The sequence below is a fragment of the Heliconius melpomene genome, chromosome 20, assembly GCF_056956725.1.
Source record: "Heliconius melpomene rosina isolate 202511_hmr_F chromosome 20, ASM5695672v1, whole genome shotgun sequence".
Lineage (NCBI taxonomy): Eukaryota > Metazoa > Arthropoda > Insecta > Lepidoptera > Nymphalidae > Heliconius > Heliconius melpomene.
The window spans coordinates 5,509,991-5,534,290 of NC_140408.1; the positions used below are offsets into that span (position 1 = coordinate 5,509,991).

At 32.6% G+C, this 24,300-nt stretch overlaps 1 protein-coding gene across 8 annotated transcripts in view; it reads left to right on the forward strand.

Moving 5' to 3' along the window:
• The first annotated feature begins 10,876 nt into the window (after positions 1-10,876).
• The window catches only part of dpy (fibrillin-like protein dumpy), a 103,471-nt gene continuing 90,047 nt past the window's right edge, over positions 10,877-24,300 (forward strand). For 3 of the 8 annotated variants that reach the window (XM_085205078.1, XM_085205079.1, XM_085205080.1), the window contains exons 1-5: positions 10,877-11,177; positions 21,727-21,788; positions 22,306-22,507; positions 23,223-23,327; positions 23,696-23,812. In XM_085205078.1, the coding sequence (XP_085061204.1) occupies positions 21,732-21,788; positions 22,306-22,507; positions 23,223-23,327; positions 23,696-23,812 (481 nt within the window). In that variant the 5' untranslated portion in view covers positions 10,877-11,177; positions 21,727-21,731. The remainder of the gene's footprint in view (positions 11,178-21,726; positions 21,789-22,305; positions 22,508-23,222; positions 23,328-23,695; positions 23,813-24,300) is intronic. The other 5 variants (XM_085205082.1, XM_085205083.1, XM_085205085.1 and 2 more) reach the window with 3 other exon arrangements.

Consider the following 24,300-nt stretch of genomic DNA (forward strand, 5'->3'; position numbering starts at 1 on the left):
ATAATCATCGAGCGTAAGACACCTAAGCTAGTAATAAAATAATTGACAATTCCATACATTAGACACGTACGAGTACGTAGATACCATACGAGGAAACATCGAAACCGGTATATACCTATTGAATAGAAAATTTCTTGTTTTCCGACACTTTATGCGGGCTCCGAATGACCTTTACTTTGTTTTTGTTGTAGTGATGCCACTTATGTGTTTACTTAAGATCTTGTTGCTGTCTGTTAAAAACCTTGGAGAATAATAAACATGAACAGAAAATATACTACTTAAAAGTTTTATTATAAATGTCTAAATTTCAAAGATATTTTTGCACATTTGTCACAGCTATGTATTACCAGCTCGTCCAAAGACGTCGCGCAACCGATAGTTTCGACATATCGGCCAACGGATATAGCACGGGGCCGCTCTTTCGTAGCCTACGCCTCTGTCTAAACAACACTGCCCGTGCATACCACATATTATGCTAAGTAGTTAAACAAACGAACAGCAAAACTAAATAATAGTCCTCTCGCATTATCAATTGAGAGCGCGTCGAGTTTTATTATATTTTTTATTATATCTATTTTACTTATTTTCTTACTTGTATATTTCGAAGACTAGCAATCAGGTACCTAATAGAGATTATTAATTTTAATATTTATGTTGGGTGACCATAATGGAATAAAGCATAATTTATTGTTTATCTATGAACTCTTACTTAGTACTCACAAACATTTGTTTGAAAAAGTCCGTTCTAGAAAATATATTAGGTGACATATATTTAGAATTTGCATTATAGTAATAACCTTTACTTGTTTTTCTTTCTTAAGGATACCAGTTATTTTATTGAATCACGCCTTGTGTCATCAGCCGAGGTCTCACGATGATGTCATTCGTTGGCAAATCTCGTATTATTGATATTTGATTAGTTATATTTTTTGCTCTCTGCGCTAGCTTATATTTTGCAATTTAATAATTAAGTAATAAGTACAAATGCAAGAGTCCAATTTTTTAAAATTTGTTTTGTCCTCTCTCCGCACTATTTTAATACAATGTAGCTACTGACCAAATCTCAACAAAGTATACCTTATATAATCCGGGACTTACAATTAGCGGTCTAAGTTTTTCTGTCATAGTAATCGACAGCTTTTTAAAAGATCTTAAGAAGGTAGAACATCAACCTATAAGTAATGTCAACATCACTTCTAAATCGGCTTACGAGGTCTCGTATACGTAATTAATAAAGCTCTTATGGCAAGGTTAGATGCAAATGTCAAAAAAATTAGTAATCAGTTTGATTCCAACTGGAGGAAATGAAATATTTAGTTAATATTTTAATTTCCTCGTTCTGGTAACGAGCAAAGTGCGGCGTTGAGTTCCGCCACACTACACGCAATACCTCCAGAATTCGGCAGAAAGTGGGGAACGGTAGTGTCTCGTATGGTATGGGAATGAAGTGTCTTAACCTTCCAAGATTTCCTTTCCTATCCTGCTAGGTGGATACATAGAGAAGCTATAAAAAAAATATTATACATAGTTTTTGTTGCATTTATTATGAAATTACCGCGTAATCAAAATCTATATGGTTCTTTCCGTGGCTCTAAAGATAAAAGAAAAAATCCGAAAAGCATAATAGAGATCTGGATATTGTTTATATTATGGAGATTAAGCGGAAGGATAAGCGAACGAGGGTATCGAAGGAAGCGGGGGCAGATAGAGTTACTACCGAGATGATGATTCGTGCCTTTGTATAAAGGTAAATGTTCACAGATAGACTGCGCAAGCTATAGGACTATCAGTTCAATTAGCTTGGGCAGTAATATTTATCATACACTTAAAAGTTTTCTGAGCTTTTGTGGATTTGAAAAAGGCGTTTGATAGGATTGTGAGAAAGAAACTATGGGACATACTTCTCCGGTACTGTACAATATCATTACAGCGATCACTCAAGCCGTGTGCGAGTAGGAGTTGGCATCAATCAATCAAATCAGCCTATTCGGGTCCACTGCTGGACATAGGACTCTCCCAGGGTGCGCCAGAGCTTCCGATCCTCCGCCTTCCGCATCCAGTCAAAGCCAGCAATCTCCTTCAGGTCGTCGGTCCATAGAGCTGGAGAGCGCCCTCTCGGGTCTGCTTCAACGGCCATCGGTCCTTCGACCAGCCACCTGTGTCCAGCTCATTGCCATTTCAACGTACTAATTCTGCGAGCGATGTCGGTAATTTCGGTTCTTTTCCGGATCACCTCATTTCTGATTTGTAGGAGGAGTTCGCTTTGGTTTGACATTCAATCGGATGTTAAACAACGTGGTCGTTCAGTTTATATCTGGATAGCTGTTTCCACGGCATACTTGCATATGAGCTTGTTAACAGTGGGCTATGTGAAAGAGGTATGCAGAGACCGTAGCGTTTAGCGCTACGTTTTCTTTGACTCGGGATAAAGCGAGAGACTATCTAGACGTAAATATAAAAAAACTGGACATTTATATATTAAAAGTCAAATAACTAAACGTTGAATCACAATATAAAGAAGGCAACTACTTTATGTTGATTTTAAAACAAGTTAAACATTAACCCCTTAACAACATGAAAATTGGTCAATTTAATTAGCAATTATAATAAACAAGAAAAGTTTCCGAGATTTAAAACCGATGTTTATACAAAGTTATAATTTAGGTATAATATTTTTTGGAAATAAACATCTTAAAATTAAGTGGGGTTTTTAAATAAAGTTTAGTTTTACTTATATGGACAAGTAAATAGGACATTTGATAATTAAGTAACAAAAGTATCGTCTTCGAACGAACAAATCGGTCATCTTTTATGTTTGTGTATAGTTTGACTTCATTTCAGTTCTTTATTTATGGTTTCCGAAAGTGCTAGAGCATAATTCGCTTCTCCGATATGGTTTAATGATGAACACAAGAAAGAAATCGGTTTAAAAATAAAATAGTATACATATGAACCCTCATTTTGTGAAAATAAAGAGTTTCAATTCATAAAATTGAGGTAAGTTATGTAACAAAATAATTTCTGGGGTTCCGTACCTGAAAGGAAAAAAACTGATCCCTTATAGGATCCTTGCTGTACGTCTGTCAGGACCAGTTATCTTAATATAGCGTGGAGCTATCAAGGTGAAATTAATTACAAATATTTTTACAGTCCCTGGAGTATAGAAAAATACGGCGTCTTAGTGAATACAATTAAAAGATGCGAGCATTTATACATCGATTTTACATAGGAATATTTATTTTTTATAGGATATTTCCCGTGGACATACAGTAATGAAATTTGGTATGAAGTAAGAATTTATAATACAATTTTAAGGATAGCATTCGAAAATTAATCCGACAAAAATATAATAATTATATTATAAATAATTATATATAGAAAAAATAATTTTAAAATTATAATTTAGTCCATTTCATACAAATTGAGCATACGCTTTCAAAATTAAGTTTGTAATTTTTATTCCTTACGTAATTAAAACCTATAGGGTATTTGCTGTTCCGATAAGAGCTTGACCGGTTTTTTTTAATTATCGAATTATAAAAAGTTGTTAGGAGAATACACTCTTTTAGCTTCTATAAAATAGATGGATAAATAGACAAAAAATAATAGATTAAATATACTCACTACGTTCGATTTTTTATTAGGATCTATAAAGAAATTGACTAAAATAATTTTAGATTCATTATCTACGAATAAAGAGTTGACACAAGAATTGATAAAATTGGTTTGTATAGTTTATATATTTAAGGACTAAAACAAATACTTATGCACATATATGTATGTCTCTCCTTAACATCAATTGAATATTCAATGTTAATAAGTATGTAAGATCTTTATATTTTCGCTATATATAATTTTATATAACATTATAAATGTCAAATTCAAAGGAAATATGCTGACTGTAATATAAATCACAAAGGACACTGCCTCAGGCGGCACAGGAAGATGATGTCACTCTCTCGACTGGTTTCGCTTATTATTCGACGGGTGTTTAACTGAGAATCGAATATATTAGGCAATACGTTCATGTTTTGTGCATTTAGTGGAGTGAAGAGTTTTCTACATATAATAATACTTTTTTTATAGATTTAGTGTCTGAAATTATAAAAAAAATCATAACTTATTTTATCTAATTAAAACCACCTACAAACATGTTGTATACTATGATCTAGATTGCTTCACTTCTGAGAAGATATATAATTATATTATTGTTGCTCGGCAGACCTCAAGAATTTTAATTGAGGGAATTTTTCATTAAATAATTACAGAATTTTTTGCTAAGCTCATAGGTGTACATCAAATTGGACCAATTTATACATTGACAAGATGGCAAAGTTATTACGGAATTAGAGAGATAAAAATCGATATCTGTTTATGCTTAAGCGACTTTAATAAATACTTGATTATTTCATTTTCGATTTTAATATTTTAATTTTCAGACGATAACGGGGATAGACACTTAGCTACAAAAATATAAAAATTGCTTTTGATATTACTTTCAAAATTTCCGTATTGTACCACAAGAAATATCTGCTTATTCTGTATGCTTATAAGATGAAGATAGTTAAAAATATTTAAAAGATACCTGTGTTATAGAATACTAAAATAGAACGTGGTAGTTCATGATATTTACTTCGCTTTCATCCTTCAAAGGAATTTCAAACTTGACCGCAATGTCCTTGCTACTTATACTTAAGATATTGTCCGCTACAGTCCGTGGAATAACAAGATGGCGCTTGGGGATAGTGGGGGTTTGTGGGAGGGACGGGGTGACCGGGACAGGTCTGGCTGCAGCGCACGGCCGCATCGCTCAGCCTGGCCGTGAGCCTCAGCTCTATTTTTAGCGCTGTGTCACCGTTCGCTTTACGCTCGAACCATTTTCTTGCAAGCGAATAAATGTATACAAAGTTAATGGCAAAAGAAACAAAGTAATAATTCAATACGTCTCCTTGGACTGCATTGTGAGGATGTGGGATGTCTGGACGTTTCGCAAAACAGCTTCGAGCGGTTTCTTTGTTTCGACTAAATAATTATGCAAAGAAATAATATAGGTACATATTTCATTCCCGCTAAGCGTTTGGGTTGAAGGGAGGCTTGTTTGGCGAGTTCAATATAATAAACCAGAATGTATATTTTATATTACATTATTCTTTACTTTCTTTGCGCTACCTTATATTCTATATTAATATAAAATTTGTAAGGACATGAAATCATTTAAAATTCAGGTCACGTTTTCCAACCTAGGTAACAGTAAGTAGTCGTCATGATGTCATTGGCATGCGATAAGTACTGTCCTACAATATGACGACTGTTATGTAAGTAGCGGTAAAAATATACGTTACTGTGATTAATGTAGAGTCATTGATATCTACATTTTTTTCCTGTTTTCTGAGGGTACTTGTTGCTTTTATATATCTGTGATATATTATTGTAGGATGTAGAAGTTATAAAAAAATATAAAGCCTAAATAAATTATCCAAAAATTATATTCGTATTATATTCGTAATTATATTAGTATGTAAAATTATATTTAAATAATTATACAGTAGCTCTTAATTTAATAAATGCCATTCGAATTAAGTAGCATTACAGTTAATATTGGCTAAAATTACTTTCAATTATTTGCAAAGTAACTTTGATTTCACTTCATATCCACCTACGCTATTTTTTACACTTGTTTGTAGCTGTTAAGGCGACCCATACAGGCGTCACCGTTACTCTCGACAAGGACTCCACCCACGATGTTAACGTTACACAATAGTATTTAATTTTGTGCAATAAACTTTCTCAAGTCTTGCAATAGTTATTAAAAATCTTTTTTTCTTTTTCCTTAATATAAATATTTAAAAATATTTCCTGTATAAATTCAAAATTCACACACAGACAGGAGCAAGCATTTCATTCCCAAGGAGTGTTACCATTTATAAAATCATAATTTAAGTAAATAAGCTTTAACATATACAGCTTTTTTAACTTTTCATATAGAAAATTCTCGAATGTTTTCTGGCATCCTATTGTAAAACCGTACACATTGTTCCATAAAAAAAATACGGACTCGTTGCAATCGAGTTACCAAACTATTTCTAGTGTTGATATTATGTATTAAGATACAACTGTCGATATATAAATTTGACATTTTTGTCCTAAGGAATCTATATAGCCTTAATTGTACATTGCACGAATAGCTCGCTTCTACAAGACAGATCGATTTAGTATCGGCTGCATTACCCCAAAGTAAAATACCATAGTACATGGTACTGTGAAAATAGCTCAAGTAAATAAGGCGAGCCGTTTCCTCGTCAGTTAATAATTTTTTTTCACCGCGAAAGCTGCTGAAGTAAGTCTATTCGCTAATCCATCAATATGAGGTAATGCCCCATTATAATTTAGAGTCAATGGTGATACCGAGAATTACCGTAGAATCAACAGGATCCATGACTTCACCATTCAAAAGAACATCGGCCTTAACTATTTTCATGTTAGGTGTTCTGAAAGTTATACATTAAGTTTTTTTACTATTCAGTAGTATATAGTAAAATATTAATATTAAGCTAGTATAGGTACTATTTTCGAGAAAACAATATATCTTTTGTTTTGCATAAAGTTCAAAATGTTTGTATTGTATAAATGGTTAAAATGATTAGGCTGTTTTTTAATAATCTCTTGATAACATTTAAAAATGATTGAAGTGTAGGCGATGATACTTAATAACTATTCAATCTTAGCATAATAACTACGAAAAGAAATAACTTACATATTCTTTTAAAGCCAAAACCTATATACAAGTTTCCTATTTTATAAAACGTACACCTCCACAAATCTATGATTCATAGCTGTCTTGTTTAAGACGTGACTAATATTATAAAAAAAATCCTATAATATAGAAATATAACAAAATAATTCATCCATCAGCCTTTTAAGGTCCACTGCTGGACATAGGCCTCCCCCAATGCTCGCCACTCCGTCCGGTCCTGCGCCCTTTGAATCCAGCAAGTTACCGCTGTCTTCTTGAGGTCGTCGGTCCACCTGGTTGGAGGGCGGCCTGTACTACTTTTGCCGGGACGTGGTCGCCATTCGAGAACCTTTCTTCCCCATCGGTTGTCGGTCCTCCTGACAAAAACAAAATAATTATAAAATAACAATTGGTTAATTATAATAATCTCCACAAAAGCTGTAATAAGCAGCTTGTTCGCCTTGTGTTGTGTCTCTTGTGTCTAAATGTCACAGGCCATCAATATTTGTATCACCGACGTCACTTCACTACGCAACATGTAGAGAAAGTCGAAGCTGTTCGCCTGGTGAAATCACACCCACACCCGCAGAGACAGCCCCTGTGCCAAATCTTAATATGTATATACTTTTCGCTTATATGGCGACGTAATTTGCGTGCCGGAGTAAAAGTTGTTTTCTTACGTGCAATGTGACTAATATACCGTCACAATAACTCATATTCTTTTATTTTTTTCCTGCAGAGTAAAATTTTTGACGGTGGTTTTTCTCGGTTATCTTTTTTATCGTTAACAATTCGGGAAGTGGGGAGCGGAGTATCTTAACTCTAGGCTCTCTGCCTACCTTGGTAAATGCAGGGTACAGGTATAGATAACCAAACTAAAATAACCTACTATTTTTTCCTAAATATACTAAAATATCATTAAATAAAAAAGCGGGCGAAGCCGCGCAGGTGTTATTAGTAAAAATAAGAGCTAGTTGTACTAGCAACATTCGTAATAGAAACAGTGTTAATATCTATTACAAAAAAAGACAATGGAAGATAATAAGAAAAAGATAATGATATACCTAAAGATATTATTAGTTAAATCCAATTAATTGAAAAGTGTAAGCATTAGGATTGACACTACGTAAATGTTACGTTTGAATTTCATTGTACTGTTACGTTGTTACGTGGAACTTGTGTGATTTCAACCTTGTGCGATGGCGGCTCATGATTATGATGGCAGGCCGACCGTGACACTGGCTTGGGTCATGATAATGACGTCTTCATCCGTTCCTACGAGGAACTTTATATATATTTATTATTTGCTTGTTGAATTTTATCTTAATTTACTACTTGGAAATTAAGATAAAAATATACACAATATGAATTGCAGTCAACAAAAACTAAATATTTATAGTTAATTGAGGTACTAAGTGCAGACATTTAGTAAGTAGGTACATTATAAATTAAATGATATTTAACCTGAATATATGTATGTGATGCCTTATACGAGTTTGTATGCGTTTATTTTTTTAGCTTTACGTACAAATCTTTCGCTTGCAGTATAGTAGGCAGAGAGAATCTAATGTTAAGATGTAATATTTTCAACATATCCCTTAATTTCGAGCTTTCGAGTTTCATTGCGCGTTGAGTGGCTAAGCAGTTCTACGTCATACCAGGCATAAAACGGCTAAATAAATATCTTTCCTCTAAACTTTTAAAATAATGAAAAAATAAATTGAATCGATGGTCTCTAGGTAAAGTATCGAAAGTGAAAAATCGTGTCGTTTCAATGATTTCTTTTCAAAATTAAAAAAAAAAGTTTTTTATGTGTTTTAACACGTGTGCGTAATCGAAAACTACCCTTGTTAATAGTTCAAAATAGCAATAAAAGAAATTCGCCATTTTTTACCTTTGACACTTTACCTAGAGACTGTCGAAATAAGAGTATTTATACCCACTAACATATATTGCTTAATCCTGTTAATAAAGTAATATTCGTATATTATATGTCAATACAATTGCGTTCATTCTCAATAATATATAAAACACAAAAGAGATATCTTCAAATTGCTATAGTATTACATACATATGTGTCACAAAGTACAGTGTAATAGCATTGGGACTGATTTTCACATAACTTTTGAACCGGTATATTTTGATCGCTAAATAATGGCACTGAACCCGATAAACGCCAGTGGACCGGTCTTTCCAGGATGTTCCATGTCGTAGCTGCGACAACATCGTAGAAAATATATTAATATGCCGTTATAGTAATAAGGAGTCATGTTTTTATATTTTTAAAATTAATGCATGAGAATCATTTATTCGTATCCTACGATCAAATTTAAACATTAATAAATGATGAGATTTTAGAATATTATTTACTTATATAATTATTTATTTATATAACGAGTCGTATTTTGTTAGTATTGTTGAATATAATATGATTCAATTATTATTGTCTGTTTAAAAATCGTATAATAATGTTTAAGGTGACCTTTTAATAAATTCTTATTACGTTACCCGTCTACCCGGTTATGTTGTCTTGGTTCAAATATACCAGTTTTATATCAAAATTAAATATTTATTCTTGCCAAATCAAAAAGATCATTCATTGTCATATAAATGAAAAGATTTTAAGTATTACATGATTATATAATTTTAATTCCTGTTAGTTTGTATTGGAAATTATAATACGAGTATTTTAGATTAAAGAGTGGATCAGTAGGTACTTTCAGTGTAGAGCGCGTTGAAGTCTAACATATAGCCATAAGAATTTATTTATCCAGGTTTTTTGTTCGGATGCTAGATTTGATTATAAAATTATATATTTAATCGTAGTTTAATATAATAACTTTTATAATTAATAAATTGCAATTAACCTATCGTCGATTTCATATTTTGTGGTTTATATTCAATTAATTTCATTTTATAAATTGGAATATAATGTTTTCTTAATTGTAAAAAAAACACTTGTCTACTAGATCAGACTATTTATGTTAGTGTTTATCTGTGTTTAGGTTTTTAATTTGATTATTTGTTAAATTGATATTTTTTCTATTATATTTAATTTTACTATATCCGTATACTTTTGGGTAGACAAAGAATTGTGAGGTATTTCGTAACACTAGTTCGCCCGCATCCTTTGTCTGACAGGGCAAACGAAAACATGTAAATTAAGTGGAAATCTAGTTCGCAATCTGCTCATTTTTAGTAACTTCCGAATTATTCCAAGAAATATAAATTATAAATATTTTTTTTTTAAATAAATAGATTATATAGGTACCTACTAAAGACTAAGTACTTTTTCATGAACGTGTGGAGTCGTCATTTATTTTTTGTGGAATGATATATAAAAAAAGAAGGAGAATCGGACGGTAATAGCATTAATTCATTGTGATTTTCAATGGACCTTTGAAGATGGTGATGAGAAAAAACGAACAATTCGTAATGAGGCTTACATCAATGCGTTCGTATAAGAAGAAGTCTAACAGCCACACTGTAGGTAGCTTCAATCTCTTTTTTATTTTGTAAATCATTTAAATTATTGTATCTAATGTCGTTTATTTTGTTTTTTTTTCTTCTTCACGTTCACGTTGTTCACGTTGTATGCTGCATATAGCAGGGTAGGCAAAGGAAACCTAATATTATAATACTCCGTTCCTAACTTTCCGCCGAATTTATGAGGCGTTGAGTTTAACGCCACGGTTTGCCTTAGTACCAGATAGATGAAATAAAAATATGAATAAATAATAATTAATTCCTCCGAGTGGGATTCGAATCTAACAACCGCCGGGTATACCCCTGCCCTATGACGGCCTCAATTATATTCTTCTAAATTTTATGATTTCAATTTAAGTCTGAACATTTTTAATAAAGCCTTTTGAAATAACGAGTTTCAATTTCAATATGAGGATGAAAGAGAAAGAAAGTGTATCAAAAATAGTTTATTAAAAAGCCAAAAAAAACGAACATCCGTCGATATTCGGGTTCAGCCGGTTCAGCGCTGGCATTTATCACCCTTGCAGTTTTATTATCTTGTGTAGAGACCAGGCACGCAAAAGCTTGGCCGGTAAACACAGCCTGCCGCCTTAGAGCGGTTGGAGGGGGAGGGGGTGAAACGAGTGCGCGCGCGCCGCAGCCTGCAGCGCCGCGATCAGTCTCCATCCGATCGTCGTCGTGGTCGTTTGCGTTAAACGATCTGCGTCGCTACCACGTTTCGTCTTTCGAGTGTCAATTTGCTCCGTAACAGGAGTGCTGTAGGTGCAGTGTAGTGATAGTGTATTTTTGGTCATACAATCGATTGTGTATTTCTGTCAAAATTATACTATCGTCGGAGCGTGGCTGTTTCCTTGGAGTCATTCAAAGGCCGTTCGCCTGGCGAGGGAAGGCGGATTGCTTACACCGGGAGGAATGAGCCCCGTGCGTTACTGCTCCAACACTCACCGATGATCTCAAGGTTGGATTCTTATACAGTGCACACTCACCCGGCCGTGTCGCAATAACCGAGCCGACCCCGCGACCGCTCGCATTCTCTTCTACTCTCCATTCTGCTCTCATTACAATAACGTTCGTTCCAACTTACCATTGTACATTCACTTCATTAATATTTACAAGAGCACTTGTTGACTAAAATTTTACGCTTATCTTCATCCTTTTGGCATATATTACTAACAAAAAATTTTTAAAACTTAAACAGTTTTAACGCTTCTTCTAAATAATGAAGTATATTAAAGAATAAAGAAGGACACGATTCACTGAAGAAACATAAAGAAAGGATTGCATAAGAATATGCACTGAAACTTATGTAGTTTAGTGTTCTACGCTTGTAACCGTAGTGGTAAATGGTATTACCAAACGATTGCCAGTTTCACTAGATGGCGTTCGAACTCTACTTATGTAAGCTGGACCTGTACCTTGATATCCATATAAAGTAAAGTTGGTTCCTAGCGGCATCCGTATTCACATACCTAATTGAAATGATGTAATGATTTAAAAACACTTTAATGGCCGTCCCCTCATGAAAAATAAAATCTAAATCTTTTAAGATTTATTATAAATTACATTTAGATTTAACGTATACTTACCATTTATTTTAGCATCTTGTCAACAGTGTCATAATATAAATACTAAGCAACAAGTTTACTTCACGGCAAACGAGCTACATTAACACGTTTTACAATTTTAACACATTTATGTAGAGCATATCCTGAAATTGCATGAAATAATGTTAGGAAGTTATTGCATTTTTTGTATATTTTATGTTAAAGATTTGTTTTTTTTTTAATTAACATTAACATTTCAAAAAATTCTAAATCTTTTTAATATAGCGAACCATATCAATTGATGAATTGGCAAAACACAAATAATGATAAACCAATTTTAAATATATAAAAAAGTAAAACAAAATATATTGTCTTACTAATTAATAAGTATTATAATATTTTAAATTGAAAAAATTCAAAATTCTTTTTAGTAACAATTTATAATAGAAATATGAAAAATATGGTAGGTATTGGTTTTATCAAGCTGTAAATCAATACAAAAATTATGATAACGTAGGTACATGATTTTACAAGTTTTACTTTTAATGAATCATGGAGAGAACTCTATAGTATCCATTTTAATATATTTTATTTCTCTTAATTTCTTAACAGATTTGGATTTAATTGAAACAATGGTGGAAACTTGGACGAAATAAAATAATTAACTTTAATAAGTATCACACTTACCTAGTTTTGAATAGTTCGCCCACATCTCATTATACTTTTAATATATAAATTCTCAGAGTATTTGAAATTTTATTTCATATTAAAAGTTCCGCAAACGCATAAACGTACTTAGAGACCATTATTCTAAGTTAATAACTTGTAGAGATTGTATGAATCATACCGGAGTTTGTCCGCTAAAACCATACGTAAATGGCAATTTCAAAGCTTAACTAAACATTATTTTCAATTTGGTAGGAATGAAACTAAACTAAAAACTAAATTTTTTTTCATATTCATACCGTATGTGCATATTTTATGAATTTGTTTATACAGAGTGAATTAATCTCGACAATAGTTACGCGTGTTTATTATAACTTCTTGTAATTATGAATAATTAAAATATATAAAAACGGTAGCTGTTTAAAATGTAATACCTATAACAAACACATTCTTTATTACTAGCCTTGGCTCTAATATTCTAACATGTAATTCAGATAAACATGTAACTTCATTGATTGTTTATTTGTACTTGACATTTTGTTACAAAATAATAAAAAAACTTATTGTAAATTTATTTATAAAAGGTTCTATAAATGATTCTTGTATTAAAAACACATTACTCATGTCGTGACATTTTCCTCACGTCTAATTTACTTAAGGCCTATGTATTATAGAATCGTTTCGCTGAAGCGTAGTGCCGCTAAACAAATGCTTGCTCCAAGGCCCCTTTGTTCTTATTGCAATCTATTCCCACAAACAAGTAATCATTAGCTACAGATCAAAAAGGTTTTCTTTAGCATTTCGACATATTACTATTGCTTAGTTTGTTGAGAACATATACATAGTATCTGTAGAGATTAAATCTTTGTTTATTGTTACGAGTTTTTATATCATCAGTCATATGAAGGTTTTTAATGATTTCACTTTTGCTTAAATTATTTTAGTGTAGATTTTTGTATGAAAATAATTCTGTTTAATACAATAAATATATTGGACTTTCTAAGAGATTACACAATTTTTACCAAATCAGATTCTTTCTTCACTTTATTTCGTATATTGTGAAATTAAGAAAAAACTTCAAATACTTTAATAGGAAGCAATTCAATATTAAATATGCTACTTTTGTGAACGCTTCAATTTTAATAAATTTATTTGAAAGTTACAAATTGTAATTGACATTTTGAGTAAAAAAACACGTTATATATCTAACATAACGTCACACACATGGTAAAAAGGCACCATAAGTTTACCTTTGAATGAGCAAACACCTGTTGCGGCGGTGGGCACTCAACCGGTGACAACGCCCCGTTATGTCATTCCATTCCAATGTAAGCCCATCCCATACTCTCACGCGTTACCATCAATCTCCCACGTCTATGGGAATTTTATATAAATTATGCTTTTTATTGAGGCTTACGTTTCTTGGACGTAGGATTATCCTTGATTGTTTTCTAATATAGGGTTGTTATTTTATTCTCTTTAATAATGTGAAGTAATTTTATTGTGATATGATTTATACCTATTATATTTTTTAACTTGTTGTAGTTGTAAAAAACGTATAGAAATTTCAACGTAGATTAATGAGAATGTGTGGCTTAATGGTTACAGCGCTTGGACAGTTTCCAAGATGTGCGATTTCAAATCCCGATACGCTAATTTTTTTACACGATTTCTATACGAAGTATGAACAATTATTGATGAACTTTAAGCATAGAAAATAAAATATTGAGTTCCTCTGAGAACCTCACTCAAAGAGTAACCTACAGGACTTATAAAAGAAATAATCCGTAACAGAAAATTTCAGAAAAGAATCATTACAAGCTTATAATTGTAGTTATTTCATACAAATTCAGTGAATACACTTGCCATCTTATATTTGTCAACTTCTTTAAGTTCTACTTATCGTTGCCGTTCTATTTATTCTGAATTAATACGGAACCCTCGATGAGCGAGTCTGATTTTTTAAATAATATTAAAATATACTAAAGTAAATATATTAAAGTATACTCATGAATAAATTTTTAAACCAACTTTGTAATTGTAAATTATAGTCAATATCTTCGATCGCGTGGGGTATTATATGGTTAAATATTTTCTTGTTGTAGAAGTCCTCTTTTACATCTTTCAAAGAACATATACATACCGAATTTCAGCCTACCACGCTGTGCCTTTTCGTTTACCGGCCTTCTCTGTTTTAACTCACAAATAGCTTAATTTAAAGATATTATAAATTGTAGTGTGCAGGAATGCATAAATAAATACACAAAAAATATTCGAAAGTAGATCCTTAAGCGACCTTGAAGTTCGATTAATTTTTCAATGTTTTCGAGGGCTAATAGTCAACTCTTTATCGAGCGAGCATCGATAAACATCCATATTTTTTTGTAATTCTAAAGCGAGTAACAGAAAATACAACGAAATTTGTATATTTCATATTACAGAAAACAAGTTAATTGTCCCATTGAATAAATAATATCCCCGTTTCCATAATAGAAATTTTAAATATTTTAATTACCCGAATGTTGAAAAAAAAAATAGTGGTAATTATAAATAATAGGTTTGGTCTTATTATACTTTACTAATTTGATTTTAGAATTAATGTATGTAGTCATAGGTGTTATCTTGGTTTAGTCTAATTACAATTAAAATATAAAGATTGCTTAGATTTTTTTTAGCTAAGTGAAGTAGAGATATATAAAGTCAAACAGCTAAAATTCAATATTCGAAAGACCGAGACGAGATATCAGACGCCATAAATAAAGAACAGAACAGAATTATTAGATTTTTATTAAGGTTGTTCTAAAACAGTAGTACACTTTTCAAAAAGTTTTCTACAACAATGTGCACTTTGGAGTCAAGGAGGAGTTAATATTTCTATGAAAATAAAGATTAATGTCATAGTATACATTCAAAATGTTGCAACAAAACAATTTTACTTAAATATCTCTAAATTAGTTTGTTATTTGTACCATCTATATCAATTACCGATGTCATACGAGCAATTAAGGTCCTAATGGATAAACATAAAACATCGTCGCAAGAGACGTTAAGAAAGCCCTTGCCTGTCCCGAAAACTTAAGAAGGACGTATTGGCGCAGAAGGAGGAGGCCACCAATGGGTTCAGGAAATTCAAAAAAATACATATTTTTTTACTTTCATTATAAATATCGATGAATTAATTTGATATTATTATAGTGGAAGATTATAACTGTTTAATTATTCCTGTCACGTGACAGCCGCGACGTCGCCGCTCGCCGCTACCGGAACTCAGTTACACATGGTTGACTCTTCTTCCATAATAAATGCTAAGAATAAAGGAACACATTGGTGTGTGCCACGTACTGTCGAATTTTAATATAAAGACAAGATTAATTTCTTAGATGTTTTGTTTCTTTCAGTATTAAAAGTAAATCCTAGAGCTATTTTATTTGTCTAATAAAATAAGAAACAAATATTAATTTGCTTTTTGAAGAATGTAAGTTAATATAGACAACATTAATATGTAAGAACTTTTACAGTAAACTTAAATGTGTTTAGGTGACAATATTTTAAACTGTCCATTGCATCATACAAAATTTCAATTTATATTATTTGTGAAATAGAAAATAGATATACGAATATATATTATCTATTCAAATAACCATTGAAACGTTAAAAAGGCTATAGGATCTATATGATTAGTGATAAAAGCTACTTTTAAATTAAATTTCAACAATTAGGCTCCTTATACATATTGCTTTAAAATACACTAACATAGGTATTAAACTACTATAAACATTAGCTCTGACTTGCGAGTTGTATTCCAAGAAACATTCAAGATTAAGAAGAAGCGTGTTATTCTTGCTTGTAAAAAAACCCTAGGATATAATCATAATACAGTACGGTCGACGAGTCGTGGCCACCCAAAAGATAGATTTTCTGAACTTTTGCGCAAAGAAAATAATCAAAAGTTAAATCAACTTGTGCAGCTATATACAGCTTCAAGGCGGTCACGAAAAAGTCTTATCCCTGTGTAATAAGGGCAGGATAACGAAATATCAAAGTATAATGTACCTATAAGTAAAATGGGCAACGGAGTATCTTAACACTAGGTCTCCTCTGCCCCTGTACCCTGCTATGCGTGGGATATGGCGTGAAGCTATATAAAAAAAGGACCTGCTATATGTTTGGAAATTAGCAAAAATTCTTGTTTAATCTAAAAAAAATTATGTGAAAACTTAAACATATTTTTTTAATATCTATTTAACGGTACAAAATAAATTCTTACGTATCGCATCAGGTTGTCCCTGGTTCGTGCGTAACGTCGACCTACATAGAGACTTTGAACTGGAATCGATTTACGAGCATTGCAAACGTTTAGCGAAGCGCTACTTTGAGCGCGCAGGCTCGCACGCGAATCCCCTCATCGTTAATGCGTGTGATTACATCCCTAACGCACTCCCTAGACGTAGACGCCCGCGCAGCGTCCTTTTAGACTCCGATGACGCCATTACTATAGCGAATGCCCCGTATGTAGGTAGGAAACACACTACTCTCACACGACACAAACACCGTCGTCAACGGAATCGACGACGAAGTTCAGCTTACTCAACAGCTCGGTCGCGTCTCGGCGCGGTCGGGCCCAGCGGTTAGGGACCGTCGCGACTTCATGTCGCGGCTGGTTTGCTTAGCATAGGTGAAATCCCAGTCCGCTCGACGGCCGCAAGCCGAGGTTCGAGTCCCGCAGGGGGCGCCCTTACAGTCGTCGACTTCCTCACAGGCAGCCACTTAGTGCTTGCATTTCTTCAGGGACAGAGTACCCTCTTCCCTACCCAACCGGTGTCGCTGTAAAAGCCAATAGGGCTAACAGCATTATCCACATGTTCGGAAAAAAAAAACATCTATTTAACAATAGGTACATTCGCAAGGCAAAGGCAAAGATTGACATAAGACTAAGAATCATCAAAATTAGTAACACGCTTGCTCTCTATCACGATATAGCGCTACGTACGAATTTACATTCATACGTACATACATGTACTGATAACAAACATTATCCTCTTTTGCGTTGCGCAGTCGGATAAAAATACTAAGGAAAATTAATTTTTTGAAGTTAGGATTCTAACTTCTTATATTGTAATGAATTAAAATAGATTTATAATGCGAATTATGTAAGTATATAAGTGTATTTACTATTTATAAACTTGTTTATTGAGACTCGTGTTATATGGAAACTTGGCCATTGGTAGATAAAACTGATTAGTTCTTTTTTGTATAATTTGTATAATTTTACAAGTTTGCGTCTTTAGACTCATTGTAAATGGTTCAAATAAGAAGTTATGAACACAATCGGCAATGAATGTATCATTTCTCAAGAGTAGAGAAACTGGCATGTGGGCATTGTTTGCAGCCTACTTTCTGAACAAACGTATCAGCGAACGACGCGAGACGTGAAAGTGAATGGCGCAAGCAAGTTCATACGAACGCGTGGACGCGCTTAACACCCGATTCGATTCGAACACGCGAGTTTAGGTCCCGAATGTTAATCCTAATTAACTGTTAGGCTTGCTTTTTCTTTTTTATTTAATGTTAATTTTTAATTTTTTACCAAATCCAAATCATTAAGGTGGATTAGTATAAAGATAAACATAAATATTCCTTGCTAAATTGTTTACTTCAAAATTGTGACTAATACGCTCTCTCTTAAGTCTTATTGAGATCCTTCAAAACATTCCTAATGACATATTTCCATTTAAAAAAATCCGTATAATTACATTTTTTTCTATAATGAAGTATAATCAAAGGTCAAGGATTATCTGGCTATTGGAGACAATGTTAATAAGTTTCTTACCATCTAACGTGGCCTCAAAAGAATTACGTAATATTTTATACTGTCTGTGACATCGATTTCGTAAACCTTGTGCTTTATAAATAACATATTTACATAGACCATATTTTTGTTGCATATGAAGTCATATGTTTCTTAGTTGCATTTTAAAATAACTTTATTTACTTCTGCTCTACACTTAACTTAACTAAACTTATGTTTTTTTATTTAATACAAGTGGCCCTTGCAAATGCTATTTCCATACATATACCATCCGTTGATATTGAACCAAGTGCTAAGACACTCCGGTCCCATTAAGACGCTTCTGTTCCCCATTTCCCGCCGAATTCTGGAGGATTATTATATTGCCTGTTGAGTAAACTTAATCCATACCTATATTATAAATTCGAAAGTAACTCTGTCTGTCTGTATGTCTGTCTTTTACGCAATTAGGGCCAAACCGCTAATTTAATTGTGGCAAAATACTCATATAGAGATACTTGAGGGTCTCGGGATGAACATAGGATACTTCTTTTTCTCATATTTGTAATATATTCGATATATACCAATATATTAAAATACTTATTAATTTGACATACAATTTATTTCGCCATGTTAATAACAACCGTCGCTATGCGACGGAGCGACGATTTGCAAAGTTTGTTGTTAGAAAACGTCACCCAAAATGAGCTTGCTTAACGCATGTCTCTATTGAAAACTGAAAATAATTTGATAAATATTCATATAGTTCAAGCGGGCGTAGCCGCGGTTCAGGTTCACTAGTGTTTCTATAAAAATGCATAGTCTGAGTGTATCAGAAGTAAATAAAGTTATCTATATCTGTAGAAGAGTCGTTTCTATACATTGAAAATATTAAAAAAAAAATAGTCAGGTGGATAAAGGATAAGTAACAATTTCCAGTAATCGTGGGTTTTTTGTATATTTATCTGTTTTGCCTACCTAACGTCATGAAGGATTTTATTAAAAAAAAAGATAAGACGTGAGTTAAATGATTTCAACGCCCCCTTTATAAACGGGGACGTTTCCTGTATCATATTACGGGGCGGATAAATGAAAATAATTTAGTGCTATCATTCTCATGTTTACAGTCAGACACTTTCACTCGCGCCACGGTACGCGTCTTTTTTCAAAGTTTTTTTAATTGTTAACGAAAACTGCTCTGCAACTTTTACTTAGACACGAATATTATTTTTTTAGTTTATCTGGACTGTGGTAGATCTTTATCAAGCGTGCTAGTCTTCATAATTTTAAAACATATTATACACTCCTATAGCTATCTCTATTTACTCTATTTTACGCCCATATTAATAGCGATATAACATACATATACATTTATTTACCTATGTTTTAAATAAACAAATAAACCAACAAACCGACAAATCAGCAGAGAGGAAAGAGAAACGAAAATAAAAAAAATCACAAAAGGACTAGACCTCAGAACAAACCTCTAACGTTAAAGTTTGGAAACATCTCTATATCATATACAAACTTAATCTGAACGTTAAAGCTGAAAGCTGTATATTTTTTGGCTTATAGTTTTTAAGTTTTTTGAAAATATTGGGATATTACAAATTGTAAAAGTTAGAGCTTTCGTTTTTGAAGGAACTTTTATAAAGGATGGAAGCGTCTGCGATCCCTTTACAGGAGCAGCATACAGCTTGAAATATTTCAAACCCATACCTAAAAAAATCAAGATACGTCAATCAGCTTAGACGTAGAATTTTTTTTTCATTTCACGATTTTTACCTATACCTACTGTATTACGTGTGACACACTTACGAATTGGGGTCTATCAAATCTAATGTGGTGACTGGGTTTATCCACAGTATGCTCACACACAGCAGACTTCGATACGTGCCCAGTCTGAAATGGGGTTTGATAAATTCCAAATCCTCGCTAAGGAAAACAGATACATTCCTAGAACGGTTCACGAGGCTAATCTGCCCCTAATTTCAATGGAGAGGTTTGTACAGTAATTACAAATCATAATGTAGGGATAGATGTGTCACAAGCCGAACGCTAATGGCGATCGTCCCTCTCTATCGTTTACACCGCTTTCTCACTGGCACGCTCGGCTCAAGCGGAACGTGACAATGAGCCGTGCTTCCCATGCCTGTAGCCGGCGTTCATCGATTTAAAAGACAAGGACGACAAGACAACATCAAAAAATAATTAAGAAAAACATATCGGTGTTCTACACTGAATGCTCATTTTCTTTATTAAATTAAGTATTTAAATGATATACGAATGATATTGTATAACAATTTATAATAGTACCTCCCGTTCACAGTTACCTGACCTCGTACTACAACCTTCGCCTTTGCCGCTGAGTAAAATTTAACGGAAACGGCAATAGCTACGTGAAAGGCATTTACAGTAATATTTTTTTAAAATTACAATGGGAAATATTATGACGGTGTAATTTCTTTACATAAATTAGTTCAGTTCTAAATACGTGCTTAAACCTACTTCAACCGGATCCCATAATCAGAATCTAACCAAACTCATTAAGCTACCCTTGAAGTGTATCCTTTCCAATAAAAAAATAATAATCGAAATCGGTTGGCGTATATAGAAATATTCGTCAATTTGTCGCACAAATAATACAAATTAAAGACTTACGTTATTTTCTAACGAATAATATTGTCAGATTATCAAATTAAAAAAGAATCATCAAAATCGGTTCACCCAGTCAAAAGTTCTGAGCTAACAAACATCAAGAAAATACAGTCGAATTGATAAGCTCCTCCTTTTACAGAAGTCGGTTAAAATAAAGTTATAAGACTAAAACTACAAAATTTCATTTAAAAAGGTCTATTATCTTTTACCTATTTATAGCATTCTATGAACTAAAAATTCAATATTTAATATTCATATTCCATATAGTTTTTTGTGTATTAAAATTCTATAAATTGTGCTATTTGCTTGAATTTTAAATATTTAGTTTAAATATTATTTATCACTAAATTAATTTATTTACGTTTATATTTACATTTCTTCAGAGCGAAGAAGTGTAAAGCAAAGAGCGGCGTTGAGTTCTGCCACTCAACACGCAATTCTTCTAGAATTCGGCAGAAAGTGGGGAACGGAGTGTTAACTTAACCTTCTTCCTTCTGCTTACCCTGCTGTGTGCGGGATACAGCGTGAAGCTGATTTTTAAATAATATTTATTATGTAATTTTTACTTTGACTACGAATTTATAGTATTTTATGCTATGCCACTCGTATTATTTTTATAAAATATATTAAGAAGACAAATAAGTTATACTATTTACTAATAGTATCTCATCTATCAATCTCAAACGAAAACGTAGGAAGGAGTACCTTCCTACGTTTTCCATTATGAGATTTCCCCCTCAAGTATAATAATAATATTTTTCATAGATTGACTTATTGATTGTTAAATTTTCTTTATTCGCTTTATGTACATTTATTTATTTTCTTAAATATTTTTTTGTATTTTGTTACAGAGACAATGTATATAGAAACTCTACCGCTTGTGGTTTGGACGCTCATAACAACAATAACGCATGTGAGTAATTACAATCATTTATATATACGAGGAGAAAAATATAATAGGTTATTTATTCCTTTCTATTAAATATTAAAAATACATATACTTTAATAAATAAAATATAAATGTAATAATCTTTGTTTCTTTTTTTAACTTTTCAAAAATGTAAATTTATATTTTTTTCTCATTATCCTGTATCCTCCAATTTCTATCCAAATTTTAGATGCTTTGATTTGTTACGACAGACACAAATTAAAACAATTCATTCCCCCGAAAAGGAATTAAATTCACAGTAGTCGCATTTACAGTCAGACTCTGGGCCATACTCTTATAATATGTACGAGTATACACCTGTCGTATCTATTCGCACGTTAGTGTTAGGGACCATTGACCGTTGTCATTGACTGAGCGTGCCGAAGCGTGAATGCAGAGTTAAGTGTAATTTAGAATTCTAATAGCAGGCTCTACCTATTTATTTATGTTTAGTTTATTATGTTATTTTAAAAGATAGATTTTAACAAAACATACTTTGCAGGTAGCGACGCAAAACCAATATGGTATAGGTTTAGGAATAAAACGAGAAGTATTTTTCTTAAATTTAGAAGACGGCTACTTCGGTTGCCAAGTTAACGAATCGACACAAATATTACAATTGTATGAATTATCTAAACTATGTGATGGAGTTCCGGACTGTTATAAGGCATCGGACGAGCTTAGAAATGAATTAAAATGTACAGGTTGGTTGACATCATTTATTTTATTATATAATTATTGTGCGATAGTTCCCTTAATTTCCTTTTGGTTTGGACCTTATTTTTCACCGTAGAATATGTTCCGCATAACCAAATAGCATATGCTTGCTATAAAATTTGCCTTAATGTTCATTGCAAAGTACAATAAAGAGTATTCAAATTTTAATATTCTTTTATTATACGGTGATTTGAGCAGAGGAACATCGTACTGTAACAAAACTTTGACGAAAATTTACTTTCTGTATGTAGGTGACGTCACTGTAGACTCATCTAATCTCTTACGTTAACAACAAATGGTGAAACGAAAATTTCATTATTATAGTAGTGATTTCTTATAAGATTCATACGTATTTTCTAACAATGATCTATTCCGATCGACGGCCACGAGCCTGAAATCCCACAGGGGACACCCTTGCCACCTACATCCTCTCGCAGCAACGTAGTGTTTGCTATTTCTCAGGGACAGCGTACCCTCTTACCTACTCTAACAGCATTAACCTCAAGTATGAAAATAAAAACCATTAATAAGATGAATAAAAAAAAAAGTTTACTGTTAGGCTAGCAAGTATTAATTTTGGGTGGAAACCCAAACGATTGTGCTTAGAGTCGGACATAAGACCTATGCGCCACGAAGTGGTTGTATTCAAAAATAAATTTATAATCTATACTTGTAAACATGATTACATTTACCATATTTTAGACGATTGTACCAAAGAAGATGGAGCGCGTTGTGTCAACGGTGCCTGTCTAAATGGTGTATGTTATTGTAACGATGGATTTGGTGGTTGCAATTGTCAGGAACTCGGTAAGTTATTCATTATTATACATAATTCAGTATAATTATTAAATTGATTTGTATATATGTTCTAGTAAGTCGAAAAAGTTTTCTTACATTTATTTAATGATTGATGGATATATTCCTCAAAAGCAAAAAGCCCTTTAAAGCATTGTCATTGAATTTAATTTATTGAAATTAATATAAATGTATGAAGATACAATCGAGATTAAAATCTAAAGACTACTTCTCTACGTCCTAGAAATTTGGCAAGAAGTGAGTGAAGGAATCACAAATTAAAGAAAATATCCTTACATCGGGAATTTATAGGTGTAAAAAAAACATATATTATCACCTTATATTTATACTTAATTCCATATTCATAATTCTTTTTCTAGATGTGAATGAATGCAAGGACCGGCCGTGTGACGTTTTTGCTCATTGCACAAACACTGTTGGTAGTTTTCAGTGTTCCTGTTTCCCAGGTTATGTTGGTGATGGTTTTACGTGCAAAGGTATGTAATTTTTTTAATTAGTATGTTTTAATGTGATGTTAAAAAGGGCACTTCATTAGAAAATGAGATAAAAGATAAATCGGCCATCGATCCATGCTTAATACCTACGTTATCTATATATATAAAAGGACTTGTTCTCACTGACTGAGGTAAGACGCACGCACAGCCGTAACCGCTGATGGTAGAAACGTGAAATTTGGACAAAAGTTTACTTTTGTAATCTACATCCACTAAGAAGGGATTTTGAAAAATTTTAACCCTAAAGGGTTGAAATAGGGGTTAAAAGTTTGTATGGAAAAAAATTTAAATCGACACCGATTTTTATAAAATTTGAAATTTAGATTTTTAAAAGTATTTAATTGAACACGTGTTTCATCGTTTTCTAGAATCCTCCCCCTATGGGTGTAAATAAGGGGTTGAAAGTTTATATAGGTTTTTTTCAAATCATCACCAATTTTTATAAAATTTGAAATTCAGACTCTTAAACG